The sequence below is a fragment of the Drosophila nasuta genome, chromosome 2L (assembly GCF_023558535.2).
Source record: "Drosophila nasuta strain 15112-1781.00 chromosome 2L, ASM2355853v1, whole genome shotgun sequence".
Lineage (NCBI taxonomy): Eukaryota > Metazoa > Arthropoda > Insecta > Diptera > Drosophilidae > Drosophila > Drosophila nasuta.
The window spans coordinates 16,832,204-16,849,372 of NC_083455.1; the positions used below are offsets into that span (position 1 = coordinate 16,832,204).

The 17,169-nt window shown below is 32.5% G+C and overlaps 1 protein-coding gene across 2 annotated transcripts in view; it reads right to left on the reverse strand.

Moving 5' to 3' along the window:
- Window positions 1-6,559: 6,559 nt before the first annotated feature.
- Window positions 6,560-17,169, reverse strand: part of LOC132798436 (putative neural-cadherin 2) — a 160,668-nt gene continuing 150,058 nt past the window's right edge. For both annotated transcript variants that reach the window (XM_060810289.1, XM_060810290.1), the window contains 4 exons: window positions 16,406-16,647; window positions 8,613-8,840; window positions 8,373-8,546; window positions 6,560-8,292 (listed from right to left, as the gene is read on the reverse strand). In XM_060810289.1, the coding sequence (XP_060666272.1) occupies window positions 8,051-8,292; window positions 8,373-8,546; window positions 8,613-8,840; window positions 16,406-16,647 (886 nt within the window). In that variant the 3' untranslated portion in view covers window positions 6,560-8,050. The remainder of the gene's footprint in view (window positions 8,293-8,372; window positions 8,547-8,612; window positions 8,841-16,405; window positions 16,648-17,169) is intronic.

Sequence of the window (17,169 nt, forward strand, 5' to 3'; positions counted from 1 at the left end):
AAAACTCCGACTTAAAGCCTCCAGTTGGCAGTTCATTATTGATTTTAATCCAGCAAAAAGTTAACAACAAAAATGTTTGTTGAATACTTTTACTAGTAGAGTTTTTGCCAACTCAAATTCAATGTTGATTAAAACAGATCATTAATTAAATATTTACAATACAATTTCCCATTTTCGACTTTTTCGTCATTTGTCATTTTAAATATGAATTTTCACACTTAACACAAGTTTTGAATTTAATTTGTTGTTTATTTTTTCTGTAGCTGTCAGCGAGCAAAAGAATTTTGTTTGCCATCTGCTGGTTACAAATGAATGATTTATTTAAATGTTTATCTTGTGGGCCTGCTAATTAAAATTAATTTTCTATTGATTAAATGTATTTAATTCCATGTTGCCAAGTTTTCAGGTAGCTTTCAGCCCTATTATGTATTTCTACCTCACCAAAACACAAATGTAAAAAATTAATAATCAAATGATTAATAGTTTCACACAACGTGTGGTCCATCAACTGAGTCTCCTCTTGTCCATCTCCCCCCCATCACTCGCCCCTTCCCTTTAATCTGCATTTCTTTTGTGCGGTTTACTTTGCGGAGGCAGCTCCACGGGATGCTAACAGCCAGCTCCGTTGGGAAGCTCTTCAACTCGCATCGCACGGCGTGAGAATTTCGCGTAAGCATTTTTTTCTATTTTGTTTTTGGTTGAATGAAGTACGCCTGATTAGTTGCCTCGTTTTCTTATTGTTCTCTTTTGAGCTTTGGGTGTCAATACAAATCGAATTTGTCGGGTAATCAACACAAATTCCAAAAGTGTGAAAGTTAAGAATATTACGTTTGTATGTCATGTTGAAAAGTTGAAGGAAATATTTCATACTCTATTTATAATTAGCAACAGAGTTAACAATTACCTAATGTTCATCACTTGAAAAATCTACATATCACAAAATTATGTAAACTTTCGATTAGCATTTTATTTAATAAAGTTTGAATGATTAGTTGCTTAATTCTTTTATCTGACTTTGAATAAAGCCCCTAACCGGAGGAGAAAAATATAAGATTTTGGTAGATGACTTCGATGAATGAAATCTTCACACTCTCCATAGAATTAATTGTACTGTTCTTATCTTTTTCTTATTGAAATTGTATATATGAAAAAAATCATTTTAAACATCGTTTTATAAATTGTGTGTTGTCATTCTATAAATAATTAATTACTGCAATATTAGCTGCCTAAGAAAAGCGATATTGAAAAATCTGCAGAAAGAGAATTGAGTATTTCTCTTAAACAAAATTATGAGCTTCAGTCCTCCATAACTATCAAGTAGGAAAGCGACAGTCGAGTGTGATCGGCTTTAAAATACCCTGTACTCGTTTTCAATCAAACTATGTTCTTAAAATATACTGCAAATGTACCGTAAAAATAGTATAATATGACAGAGCCTATGTTGGTAATTTAATATTATACTACATTCGAAATATACTATACTTTGTAGTATAAACCAAATATATTGCCTTATTGTCAACAAAAGCATCTAAGACCCTAATCACAAATATACATATATTTACTTTATAAGATCGGAAATGTCTTCTTCTGCCTGTTACATACATTTCCTGCAGGCACAACTTTTAAATAAACTTCCACAGCATGTATAAAAATCGTGTTATAATATTTTATCTATCGATATCTTGTCATTTCTCAAATACTTTACTTATTTCTGAAAATTAAATAATTATTTCAATTTGATTTATAACGTATGCGCTGTCAGTGTTGAATAACTTCACATTGCATAACATCATAACCCTTAACATATTCAACTACTGTTATTAACAGGTTTAAATTCTGTTAACTAAAATATGAACCGCAGTTCTGAGGAATGTTATATTGAGTGGTTGTAACAGCTAACAGTAGCACACACTGTTATACTGTTATATGACTTAGCGTGGACAAGACCTGAAAAATGTTACGATATAAAAAACAACTTATCTTTGTATGGAGATCGTAATTTGAGTATCGTAAATTGAGTAAGAAGACATTTTTAATAGTACTATCTAGAAATATTAAATATAAAAACAAATAAACGTTTAATCAGAACTGCATAATTTCAATAAATTAATATGTAACATAAAATTCTAAAACTAAATGTTATTACATTTGAATTAGTAAGCCGAAGAGTTCTGTAGCCAGTACTTCAGAAACAACGTATCTCCTAAATAAACTATTTTAATTTTATCAAACTTTTGTAAAGAAATAAGCAAATAAATTTAAATTGTTAAACTTGTTTATAAATACTTGTTTTGATAAAGAACGCACACAAAATCTAAAATTCTAACGTATTAAAAATCGCATCACATTTTATCTAATTATAATCCATCGACTGCAGAAACCATTTCTTTTAATTGCTTTATAATCATAACATTAGCGTCCACTAAAATCTAACAATCATTGCAGGTGAATCGAGAAACGACAACAAGCAAAAAAAAAATATGAAACTATAATTAGAACAACACAATTAAATTTGATGTTAATGCGATAATTTATATTTAAATTAAACAATTGAAAACGTCTAATGCTAAACAATTTCGGGCATTTTGGTCAAAGCGAAACATTTTTAGGGGGCAACTCGGCTAAAAAGGCAATTAGAAATAATAACAACATTCAAATGTTGTTTTCAATGTCGACCAAGTAATGCGCATTGAACTGAGCTGCTAATAGAGAAGGTTTAAATGGCTAAATGCAAATTCGGGGCAGATCGATAAAGAGAGAAAGATAGAGAGAGGGAGAGAGAGGGTAAATGGGCAATGGAGAAACACATTTCATAAATAATTTCACTAATTTGGGCTGCAGCGTAAAAATAATTAAATTGAGTGCATTTTAGTCAATAATTACAAATTTGAATTTTAGTGAAATCGATGTGAATTGCATACATTGCAGATGCTTGGGCAAAGGAGAGAAAAAGGAGTGGAAGAGAAAGCAGATGGATTATCCACCGAAACGTACAACAATTTATACTAAAATTCATTAAAACTAAAAATTATAAATACATACAATAACATTAACATTACAATTTGCATGAATTCGAAGCGTCTTAAAGAAATACAGAAAATAGCTAATATAACACAAAAAGCTTGAATGTCATGACTGCTAGATGGCGCCACCGCATTTTCTGCAGCAGTTCTGTTGAGCATTCATTATGCAATTTTTAAGATTGAAATGGTTTTTTAAAGATTTAAATGTGATCAAATTTATTTGCAGAAAAGAGCAGCTACTTACTAAGCTCGACCACTACAAAAAGCAGCGGCGAAAGGAATGAAAGCAGATGAATGTTTCATCAAAATTCAACAATTTATATTAAAAAATAAAAAATTAAGGAATTCGAAATAAATTACTCTATTGAACTACTCTTACTTAGATAATTTATATGATAACTTGGCATGAAGTTGAAAAGTCTACAAGAAATACAAAAAGTAGCTCAAATAATGCAAAAATTGAATGCCATGGCCACTAGATGGCGCTAGTGTATTTCCTGCAGCAACTTCGATGAGCATTCATGAATTTTGAAAGATTGTTTAAATATTTAATAAAAATGAAAATGTAAAATTGAAATGTGATTAAATTTATTTGCAGAAAAGAGCAACTACTTGTATTATGCTTATTAATCTGAAATTTTACTATATACTATAGAACTTTATACACACTTAATATAACTCTTACCATTTAAGCATTGTGTGCGCAACCTCTCATGAGTTAAAAAACTGTAAGACATCTTCAGACTTGGCTTTCTTGCTATCCTTGTTGGTTTTTCTAATTTTTGTTGTCTTGTATGTTGCAAGTTGCAGCATTCGTTGCTCGCCGACAACATCAATTAGCTGCTTTTCTCATGTTCACTTGCATTAACATCGAACATCGTGACTTGTTCTTTTGCATCGTCTACTTCTCGTTCGTCTTTTACTCTACTTCTTACTTACTCTACTTGATTTTGTGCTTGTAATATTCCTTAGTATTGATAGTCATTCAATGTAGTCCCTTTAAAATAATTAATGAATTGACAAGCATGTGAAAATATAAGAATTTCACTGATTAGTTTTAGAAAGGAAACATGATAAGTGACTTGAAGAAGTGAAGTGAAGAAGTGAGTATCAATAATTCGCTAGCGGAATTTGTACAATGAAATAAATATAAAAATTTTCATAATTAAGTAAAGGTTATTCTTATAACTCTGGCACTACATTTATTACGATAAAATATATAAATTCAATAATTCTTTGGTTTTCGTAACAGTTTGTTCCTTTTTGCAATATTCTTAAGACAGAAAAATAATTTCTGTGACATGTTAAACTCTAATTAAAGTACAAATCAAGAGCTATAAGATTCATTTTTACTCAAAATAAAGAAATGTTTTTACACTTTAGATAGTGTCACATACAACATTTTCAATATAGAATTATCCATATATAGATTTTAGGTTGTAAAAAACTTGCTTATCAAATACTAAAGAAAGTCTAGAAGAACAAAGAAAAAATCAAAAATAATTATATGTAATGTAGTGTAAATAAAAAATCGTTTTATGAACTAAAATATTTGACAAGTGCTAAAGAACTTGCAGTTAATAAACAGCATTTATTTATTCTCCATGAAAACTTGTCACAACTGCATAATTCACTTCGAAAAATGCTCAAGCCTCCTGCGAGTAATCCACAAAGAAAAAATCATGCCTATTTATGTGAATTGTGTATGTGAATAAGCTTACTCTGTAAATTGCACAATAATGTTGCAAGTAACGACAAGTAATCCACAAACACACACACACACACACACACACACACACACACACACACACACACACACACACAAACACACACGGTACACTCACCCAACCATTCGTGTTATCTTTAAACTAATTGAGGCTATCAATTTTATCAACAAATTCTGCCTGGCTCTCTATACAGTTGCTCGTATTTCATATCGATATCACAAAAGCTGCCTCATTTATTATGCGCAAGAAAAAAAAAAAAGAAAAGAAAATTGATATCGAAGCAAATCACATTTTGGCCGGAAACATTGGGCGACGACCAGACGACGAGACCTTTAAGGTCAGGTTAGCCTTCTTTATGACTCGCTTGAACTTCCAACTCCTCCTCCTCCTGCGCCCCTCCTCGACAAGCTGCTGACAAAAGCCTAGACTCGGTTTTATTTACTGGCATAAAACGCATTGCATGTTTGGCCTGTCGCCTGTCGCTTGCTTCGCTGAGTTTCCAAAGATTTTGCACTTGCTCTAAGTACGCCATACTCTTTAGATCATAAGTGAAGTTGGGTATATTGAACTCTGAGTAAGACTACTATTAATATAAGGGAAGTACATATTAAATTGGTTAAAAGATGTTAGTAAAATTGGTGAATAGATTTTAGTCAATTTAAAATTGGAATTACAAATATGTTAGTTATATAAAAACAGTTCAGAAACTAATTGAAAATATGTAAAATTATGTTGGACATGCATCTGGCAACCCAACTACTTTTGTTCATCTGGGCACACTGTCAATAAGTATCGATAGATAAAAATAATCCTTTTTGAAGTAAGAGTCCCTATTAAGTTCTGCAACTAACCACTTTATATAGTTTTAGTACATCAATAAAAACTTTGTTGTAATCAAGCTACATCAAATAATAATATAAAATAAGAAATCTGTGTTGAAAAAACTTTAAAAGATTTGTGTTAGTTTCTTATTTTTTATAGCCGTAGATTTCGGAGTACAATATGAATAACAATATGGAATTTTCCCATACTAAGTCTAAGAAAATTTTTGAAAAGAATTTATCTGTTCCTAATATTTTTAAGTATTTCATATATAATATAAAATAATATAGTATAATAAATTTATAATTATGAAATCACTCGTAAACAAAAAAAATCAATTCATATTTGTACAAGTGTTGTGTATAAAATAATGAACTTTAATATTTACTCTCAGATTAAATATAAATAAAATAAAAGTTATAATACAATTTGCAAGTAAAGTACATAACATCCTACTGTATTATTCGAAAAATAAAATTTCATTCTACTAACGCAATTTAATCTAATAAAGTTAAGAGAAAACTACACGGTATTGTTGAGTTGAAACCCCTTTTTAAGTAAGAAATCACTCGCTATTTGCCACCTTGACAAACATTCATTATTAACATCATTTCATGGCATATTAAAGCAGCGACAATCGCTGCTTTCCATCATCAAGCATCGTTAGCTCAGAAGAATCGCTGGAAAATCTTTTTTTTTTTTTTTTATTAAAATAATAACGAAATGATAACAAAGAAAGGTGCACTGTTACCTAACTGGGCAACTTAAACAAATCAGAAATAATAAACAGAAAATTAATTATGTCAGCAGCACATAATAAATATAAAGTAAATAAAGATTGTGTAAATTGAACCTAAGGATATAAGGAAATCGCTGTTAATTATTAGGTCAAGACCCGAGCCAGTAGGTCTTGAGGATGACAGCTGGAAAATCATAAAAGTTTTCCTCCACAAAAAAGTAACCAACAAGTTTTTTTTTTTTAGCATTTTGTCAATTTTTATTGTGTTTTTTTTTATTTCGTTTTGGGGGGTTTATTGATTTTTAAAAAATTATGCTTAAATGCTAACTACTAACAAATTGTCCATTAACTAACGTAAATTTAATTAACCCTTTTTTGGTATCGCAATGTGGCGAGTTTTTTCATTTTCATTTTCATTTTTGTTTTTTTTTTCTTTGTTTATAATTTAATTTAATACATGTTACACAATATTATTATGACTATTATTATTATTGTAATTTTAATTATTATTATAATTTGCTGTACTCTCCTGCGGTATATTTTTCTATCGTTTTCGGTTTGATGTTTTCCATATTATTCAGTTTATTTTTCATTTTTCTCTTTTTGTTTGTTCTGTATACGTCACGTTGTGTATTTGCTAGTAAATGCAGAAATATGAAATTGGTATTTTTGATCAACTTTTTGTTTTCACATTAATTAAATTTAAATTTAATTTAATTTACTTTTAATTGTAGTCAATTAGTCTAGTAGTCGTATGTGTGAGTGTGTATGTTTCTCTGTGTGTTATTATTTTGTTTTTCTTTTTCTCTTTAATTTTTTTTTGTTTGCGATGCATTTCACACTTTTTCAATTGGTAGTTTTCACGTGTTTTATATTTTCCATCAGATATTTAATATTTAAGTATATGTATATGTATTTAAATTACACAATGCACTATGTACAAAATTATGTTACAAGTTTTGTTTGAAATTTCACCAAAAGTTTCTCTCGCTCGTTCGCCATTAACTTTTCGCTGGACACGTGATGCCTGCAGCAGCAGGTGCGAAATCGGTTGGCAATTGGACACGTGCATCTTCTGGTCCAGTGAAATTCGAGTTTCCACGAGTGAGGAGGAGGGGGAGAGAGGGAGAAGACGAGTTGGGGGGTAACAGTTAGTTCTAGCTTTTTTGGTCTGTGGAGGGACCGAAACTTACGTGCTAACGGGAATGCAGTATTTATACAGGGTGTCAAGTTTTAGAAACTCTTCTCTTCAAGTAATTTGAATTCAGTATGCTTAACTTTAGTATTTTTTATATTTGTTAGTATTTTTTTTTGTTTTGGGTATATAGCACGTTTTAGCTTAACGTTTTTTTGATTTCAAATTTGGTTCACTGGGAAAAATACCAAATGCAGTATTTAAATGAAAATACAGTATATATAGAAAAATGCACAATTGAAATCAAACATTTAATTCCTGATTGGAAATTGGTTGGTAAAGTTTCATTCATTTTGATTTTAGTATATCTTGTTTTCTTTTTTAGTATTTTCAGTATGCTTTGGTATTAGAGAAGTAACATTAACCTAACCTAAATCACTCATTCACACTCATTCACATTCACATTCATACACTTTCGACATACATGGAATTACTTAAGTTTTTAGTTTCAAGTTTGAAATCGCTTTTGGATTCCTTCATTATTTTTAACTACAACTTAACTATTTATTCATTTATCTTTTTTTTTGCTTTTTCTTCTTCGCTTTTATAATACAACTTTGCCCGGCTCCGTGGTGGCAACAGTAGAACCACCGACACCGCCACCGCCTGGTCCGGCACCGCTGCCTGTTGCAACCACGGCGAGCACATTATCCGCTGGCGTGGCGCCGCCCACTTGAGAGTCATGTTTGGTTTTCGCTTTATCATGCACGTACATCGCGGCCAGGGCATTGAAACGTGGACCCCAATTTTGTAAATAGTTAAAGTCTTGATTCTCATCGTCGGTGCCTGCCGTCGTTGGGTTTGGGTTTAGAGTAGTAGAGAGTTTAGTGATATAGTTAAAAGTGTGTTCTTCTTCTCTCACTCACCTGATGCCAACGAGCTTAGCGATTCGGCAATGCTGCCGCTGCCCTCGAAGGTGAAATTGCGCAGGTCATCGAAGGGCGGCGCATTGGGATCCTTATCGATGCGTTGCTTACGCTCCTCCATCAGATACGCCACATTCAATTCCTGGCCCGGTGGCAGCAATGTCATCACTGGATCTATTGTTGTATATGGAAGCTTGAACTGCGCTCTCTCTCTCTGTATCAAGTCGTGTGTTTACTCACATATAATGGGCATCTTGCAGGCGGCAATATCGGGTGGCATGTTGCCGGCCTGTGCACTGATTGGTATTTGCAGTGGCGTTATGTCAAAGGCCGTCATATCGTCCTCGCCGCCGCCTTCGTCCTCGTAGCTAATCACCGTTTCACGCACATCCTTTTCAGTGCCGGAGCGCTTCTTCTTTTTGGTCGTCTTGCGCTTGCGATTGTACAGCACGAATATCAATGCGAGAACTGGAAATAAAAGAAATAAAGCATGATATTACAAGGAATATAAACTCGATACATTGATATATCGTTTTGTAGGTATATTGTTTCTTTGCTATTAAACTTGTTTTTTAATATTATACTGATATGAAACTATCAGTTTGAGCAGTAACTGAATTCATTTATAAAGAAAAGAGACAGCGTATTGCTTTCGTTAGAGAGTTCAATATTCAACTGACTTTTAATAGAGCGTATCAATAAACTATACGAACAACCATCGTTTAAATACATCGATTCGTAAATGTAGTTTGTAACAGTTTGACTTAACCAATTATATTTAATATTTAACCAAAAAAGTTGCAATCGAGATCGCTCCATTTTCTTTCAAAGCCAAAGAGTGCATAATAATCTGTAAAATATATATAAAATATACTAAAACTTGTATATTGAAGTACTCGTAGTATACCAATATACCGAGTACAAGTTTTAACATATTTTAGTATTTTTTTGGTATATTGTGTGTGTCTATTTTATATTTCAAAATATACTGTATACTACAAAATATATGAAATTGTCAGCCAAAGCTTTTTATTTTTAAGAATATGATTTGTGTTCCTACTCACTTTATATATATTTTTTTAAAATGATATATACAAAATGTTTGAAGAACACAATTATATGAATTTTGAATATTATATTAAAAGTATCATTTAATACCAAATGATTTTTCAAGCCAACTTCTTTTAAATCATCATTGAAATAATAAATATTTAATAAATTTGAATGCAAGTCAACGGGCGTCCAACCTAAGTCTATTATAAATTCAAACTTTTATTACTACAAACAGGAAGAATATAAGAATATGAATTTATTATTGGGTACAAATTTTTTTAAATTCAAACTTTATAATATTAATTTGTATAACTTTTACTTAAAACCAATAAAAGTTTAAGCAACGTTAAGTGTTTTTCTAACTCTTTTTTGCTAGATTTTATGAGGCATAACTTCATGAGCCAATAATTACCGTTAGAAAAAAAACTATTTACTTTTTCTGCAACAATTTTATGGCTCTCAAATATTGATGTGTATTGAAGTGGAGTTTGTGGCTACATAGCCATTAAAAAGTTTTGCTTTATGGTTAACAACAACGATAAAAAATTAACGAGTTAGCTCGGCTGATTAAACTAGCTAGCTTACTTTACTTACTAGCTGCCTTAAATTTGAGCTTTACTTTGAACATCAAACGAGTTCTTTCGGCATCCTTTGAGTAAAGGAAAATAGTCGATGTATTGACGACAACTCCACTAAACCAACTTAAATAATTTACCAATATTTGCTGAAAGGCAAAAAGGACTCGAGTGCATTTGGAGTACAACTTGTTTGGTTAGATAATGCGAAAGTTGGAAAAGTTTTATTCATTGAGCCGGCAGACAGAGACAGAGAAATATAAAAGGCACTTTGCAATTGTCGAACTGATAATGAACTATTTCTGGTGACCAAACTGACGCTGCTCTTGTAATTGTGAGGTTAAACTTTGTCGACAGAAAGAGAAAGGATGGCCTGCTGTGAGTGAGTGGGATGGCAAATAGCAGAAACTGTGGGAGACACTAAGCGGATTACCAACCTCCAAAAAAAGAAACAAAAAAAAACTGAAGCATTTCAAACGCAGTAAACTTGTTAGATTTACTATTTCACTTTAGGTTTTCATCTCGCTTTAACTTCAAGTTATATTAATAACTTTTATGCGAAACTACTTGCAACATATTCTTCGAGGGGCAAGGCGTGTAAACAACTTGCAATAACTGGAAAAGAAATGTGGCAAGAAAACTGTGCATTTTATCATTTGTGCCCTCGGTTGACAGCAATATTAACTGGGTTCAGTCTTTGCTTCGCATTCGCGTTCGCTCAAGTAAAAATAATTAAAAGTCTGTCTCAGTTTTTTGCGTTTTCCAAAAATTTGTGCTGCAAATGTCTGTTGCAGGGCGCGTTGCAAGTTGACTTTGGTTAAGCGGATTCATTAGTTTGCAACAACTGGCAGCTGCTGCTGCTGCTGCCGAAAAGAAAACATTAAATATAATAGAACTTGCCCCAAAAGTTCATTAATGCGAATGAGCCCAAAGTTGAACATTTTCAAAGATTTTACCATCATTATTATGATGATCTTGAACGTGCTGCGTTTCAGCATTTCCCATTTCCCACATCCCACATTTTCCGGTCCTATTTCCTATTGTGTGCGCAACATTTATATGTTCATCTTATCTGTTTTTCCATGTACATTTTTCTTTAGATTTAATTAGCCTCATTAAACGTAAATGGAGTTGTTACTGTTGCTGTTACTGTTGCTGTCGTTATGGCCACCTAGCCGCACTCACTTAGCCAACTGTGCGTCGTCCCTTTTTGCGTATTTATTTCACATTCTTGTTTTTAAACAACATCCAAAGCTAGGTGGCTTTCGCCTTGCCACCACAAAAGATGCTTCTCAACGGCACGAGTTGATTTCATTAAGTGGCACTTGGGGCAAGTTATTCTGCTCTAGACCAGGGAAAAAGGTTGCGACGCTAAAAGGTAATCAATGCATGAATAATATCAAATTAGAAATTTAAGAGGTTCTGTTGCCCCATGAAAATAGCTAAGAAAGTTTGTTTTCTATTGAAATGATAAAGGGAGCATTTAAAAGCAACTATTATGTGTAATTATAAATACTTATTCCCTGAACATTTTCATCTATTTGTTCAAATAACTTCCTTTCTTTTAAAAGTAATTAAATATATTTATTTTTTGAACAATTTTACAGCTAACTATTTTTATAGTCAACTTCCGTCTTTAATTTGAAAATTGCAAAGAGAGGACTAAGCAGAATGTTTTAAAATAAAAGGAAAGAAAAGTTTTGAGTACACAAAATATCTTGCATTCGACAATTCGAATTTGCCATTCAATTTTATTTATATTCCGTTGGGAATTTATATCCTTAGAAATTGAATTCAGTTTTCATTGAATCCTAGTTTGAAATAATCTTATGGTAAATTCTTTTAGATGAGCTTAACAAAAATTTTTTTTTAAACTTTAATTTTGTTTTATTGAAATTTAATTGCATATTTAATTTCATAGAAGATAGTCTCTACAAAACCTTGAATACAATAAAATAGGTTTTCAATTTTCTGTTTTAAAAAACTTTTTAAGAGCAATTTCACTTTAATTCACTTTAAAATTTGTTAAATTTTAAGGGTTGAATTTTAAAAGAACTACGACTAAAATGAAAAGTAAAACATATCACTGAACTTAAGCCAAATAAAAAAGCAATTGATTTTCATAAGTTTTCTGAATTAAATCATACTTAATAACTGTTTAAATTTGTATGATTCTTTTTAAAAACATTCCAAAGCTTTGCAAACTTTTTAAGCTTAAGAGAATTGCAGTACTTGAAAACGTTACAATAATAAATTGAAATCATGTTGAGAACTCTTTAGCGTAATTCGCTCGCCACTTAAGCTGCTTTATGCTCAGTGCTAGGCAACAGTAGCTGGAGCTAAAGGACAGTACTTGGTAATTATTCTGTGTTGAAATTTTGTGAGGTCAAACTACACACAGGAACACAACAGACAACTACATACATAACAACCTGAGCAGAACTCTAAAAGCCAGCGACTATCCCAGAAACTAAACAATAATTGTAACAAACTATAGCAGCAAAAAAAAAAGAAGGAGAAAAAAAGAGAGAAGCTACTGTGTTCTAGTGGCATAACAAAGCCGCTTGTTTGTCCTTTGTTTGCAGCGAGCTTCACACAACACATTCACAGGCACTTTTTCAGCTCATCTTTTGCATATAGTTGCTGACATTTTTTTGATCCCGAAAAAAGTAGAGGACACAACAGGACACAGCAGGACGAGTCAGCTCATCAGAGTTGTCCCCCTGAGCTGAGGGCTTCTATTTTTATACCCGCTACCCTTAGGGTAGAAGGGTATTATAGCTTCCCGGAAATTTATGTATATATGGGTAATTCTCTGTTAATTTATGCAATTATCAGAAAAGAAAACAAAACAAAAAAAAATTTTTTAAATTGTTTCAGGTTATGTTTTTTTTTTAACTAAAAAGATGGTGACATCCGTCAGAGAATTACCTATATAATACATATATATTCTTGATCAGCTACAACAGCCGAGTCATGTCCGTAGGTCTTTCTTTCTTTATTTCCTTTAGTTTTCAGAGACTATCGCTTTATATATTTGACTGACAATTTGGTATATTTTCTATTCTATGGTATATATTAAATTAAGTATATTATATACTTTGCTGATAATCTGGTATACTTTTTGGTATATTTTGAACATGGGACATTCTATATTCGACTGACAATTTGGTATATTTTCTACTCCATGTTATATTTTAATACTATATTATATACTAATTACTCCAATTGGTATAATTTTAGTATTTTATGATATATTAATTTGGTATATTTTAAGAATAATACCGCACTGTTTTGTTATTATTATAAATGAATAACGAGTATCTCACAGTCGTGCACATTGAACTGTAGATTTTTTTTACATTGTTTACTTTTTTCTTGCCTGGGAATGGCACTTGAAATTTCATGCCGAAAATACAGTTCAACGAATCTGAGATTACACAGGCCCAGAGAAAACAAAGAAGAAGTAAGGCAGAGAGGGAGAGGGAAAGGTGGAAAGCGAAGCGTTGACTGTAAATAATGTTAGATAATTATTTAGTTTTTGTTTTGTCTTTGCGCCACATTAATGCAATAACAACAAAGACGAAATTGCCTCCAGTGTTGTCAGTGCCTTGAAATTTTCACTTCATAAACGGCAAGCGTAGCAGGGGAAGGGGAGGTAAGAAAGGAAAACATGGTGGGGGGAGGAGGGAACTGAGAACTTCCAGTGTTGTGCTCTCTCTCGAGCATTCGTTTGCGTTTATTTATTGCGCCTATTTTGCGGTTTAGCGGTTTTATGGCCCCACACTGCGTATGCGCAATGCAAAAAAGGCAACTGTGTAATTAGCCGGCTCGAAAGGCGGCTAATTAGCTTAAGGCTTTGTTGTTGTAACTCGTAACTGTAACTGTAACTGTTCCTCTCTCGTTCCTGTTGCAACTTCAAACCACGCGCAACGCCTTTCATTACAACTAGCCCCCGATTATTTTTGGCACTGGGATAAATCAGCCTCAGCTTTTAAATATGGCTACAAATAAATTGTCAGCAGCTGCTGACCAACTGGCCAACTGAATAAAGCGCAGCTCAGATAGCAGCAGCCAAATGCGAAAGAGAGAGCGCAGAAAAAAAAACACATTGAGGCGACGCTAATTGAAAATCCTTTGAAATCCCAAACGAGTCGAATTGCCGGCAACAACAATAACAAAAAAAAAAGGGAAAAAGTGAAATTGCGTATACGCCAGCGGGTCCCATTCGCATTGCGCATTTCGCATTTGTCTCTGTGCAACATTTTTGAAAATGCTCAAATCCACTTAACGCTATCTTGCTCGCTCTTGTCCGCTGTCCATTAAGTGCCACAGTTACACTGAAACCACATGAAATCTTTGACAATAGTATAAAAATCAAAGCTATCGAAAGTACGTTAAAAAAGCGTAAAATAGTACACGCTTAGATTGAAGCGCATTTCTGGTTTGTTTTTTAGAGCTTTCCTCTGAAGCATTGTGACAAAATTAATAATCTGATTACGGTCCATTAGCAACCAATTGTCACCTGCATAAAATTTTCTTTTGGCAGAGTAACTTAATGCTCTTTGAGGTGTATTTCAAAGTTTCCTCTTTGCTTTCTCATTGTTTCCATTTTGAAGCACCTTCGAGTGGTCTTCAAAATCAACGTTGATAAATCGCATTCGAACTGTCAACATATTTGTTTTTGATATAACATTTTCGATTCCTTTGTTCTGTGCTCTAAGTCGCTTTTGCTTATGCACAACTGCATTCAGTGTTCTACATTCTATTTAATTTTCAAATTTGAATGTTTGTTTTGTGTTTCTATTTCTCCTAGCTAGTATTCAAATAATTATGTTCATATATATGTATGTATATTTCAACAATTTTCTTCTCAATAATTGCAAACACTAACACATATTTGAATATTTCCGTTTCAAATTTGATTTTATTTGGTTTTTTCATTGGGATTTCCCATTCCTTGTTCGGAATTACATTTCCCATTCTGAAATGTTTATAAGCATTACATGCATTTCAATTTTCGTATTTATTATATTTAATCTTAATAGTAGCAGCATTTTGTAAAACTAATTTAAAGGTATTTTACACATTCCTTTTTCAGATTTGTAATTATAAATTTATTTAAATTGTTTCTTACTTTTTAATTATCCATATATATGATTTATATAGTATACTATATATACGTATGTAAACATAAAATATTTATTTGAATTAAATGCATCTGAATTTATTTAGTCATCCTTCCATCATTTTAATAATTGCGAACACTTCATACAACAAATTAAATTTTTTATGAAAAGACTTTTATTATTTCTTTAAATCCTTTCTATAATATTTTCTATTCAGTTTCTTTTTCATTTGCTACTATTGTTGATTTTTTGTTTATTAGCCTAATGATTTGTAATGTATCACTTCAGTTGTCAGGAAATGAAATTTAAATGTGTAAATTCTCTGCTCAAAATTGTTTTAATTGTTCACTCATTACTTTTCCGTTTCGTTTTTGATTTCCCACTATTTTTGATTTATTTTTTTATTAGCTTATAATGCTTTTAAATGTATTATTTTGCTGCTCAAAATTGTTTTAACTTTTCAGTTTATTTTTTGGATTTGCAAATATATTTGCTTAATTATTTATTAGCATAAAATGCATTTAAATTTATCTTTGCAGTTTTAACTCTTTGATTGTATTATTTCCAGCCATTCCCCAAATGAATTCCCATTTCAATAAATAGCGATAAAAATCAATTTCATAAAAAATTCGTTAAATATTGTTTTTATTACTTTCATTGAAGTAATTTTTTTGAATTGCATGATTATTTGATTTTTATTTTATATTTTAATGCACTTTTTTTTGCAATGTTATGAATGTTTTTTTTTTGGGTTGTGCAATGGATGTTCTTAATTAGCCATCCAGCAAGCGTTGCATTCCGCCAACAAAATAAATTGCCCTCGGTTTGGCGTTGAACAAAAACACAAACGAGGACAAGAAATGTGGCACTTTGCAAGAGTAACAACCACGCCCCCCTTTTGCTGAATAAACAGAAAGGGGCGTTGCTGATGTGTGTGTGTGAGAAGCGAGAGATGTTTTTTCTCGCTGGGATTTAAGTGCAGCGCGGGTCCAAACTACTGAAAATTGCATTTACATGTAAAAACAGACAACTGAAAACAACACGCCACATTCGGAGGCACAACCTGGGGAGGGGCAGGCACAAGAGGGAAACGTTTGTTTGTATGCGGATGTGAATGCGGCTTAAGCCGCTTTAACTGACACACATGCATTCCAAATTGTTGCAGCAGCTTAGCGAGGAGGTGTTTGCTGTGCCACACTCACACTCACACTCACACTTACACACACAGACACACACTCGCCTTCTTGCCACAGCTGGCACTCGTTACAGTACTTACTCAGTATGATAATCAGGCAGACGAATATGGCGCCCAAGGCGCCCATGCTAAGCTTCAAACGTTGCCCCTCCTGCACAAGTTCACAGTTCTCGCCCCAATAGCCCTCGGGGCAAATGCAACGATATCGCAATCGTGGCTCCAGATTGATGCACGTGCCACCGTTTAGGCACGGCATGTCCAAACACTCGTTGCGATCGACACAGCCCTTCGTGTCCGTCGACATGATGCGTCCTTCGCTGCAGCTGCAAGTGTGCGAGAGAAAGAGAAGGGCATTAGTTTTTTTTCTTTTTCTGTTCTGCTTTTTAGTGTTACGTTTTGTAAAATTCATGTTGTGCATAACTTTTTAAAAGCTTCCAACTTTTTACACCCGCTACACGTAGGGTAGAAGGGTGTTTAAGCTTTGTACCTGCAGGAAAATTATCTAACAGGAATATCTGACCCCATTAAGTATATATATTCTTGATTAGTCATGTCCATCTGTCCGTATATCTGAGAGACTATATCTATATATATTTGACTGACAATCTGGTGAATTTTGTACTCTATGGTATATTTTGAATAAAATAGTAGATAAAAATACGAAATATAGCCTTTGGTATATTTTAGTATTTTTCCTGTATATAATTTTGGTATATTATAAAAATAATACCTGACCACAGACTACAAAATATACCAGATCCAGGCAAATATATTCGGTATCGATACTAAAATATACCAAACACATTTTATTGACAATGAGGTATATTTTGTACTCTATGGTATAT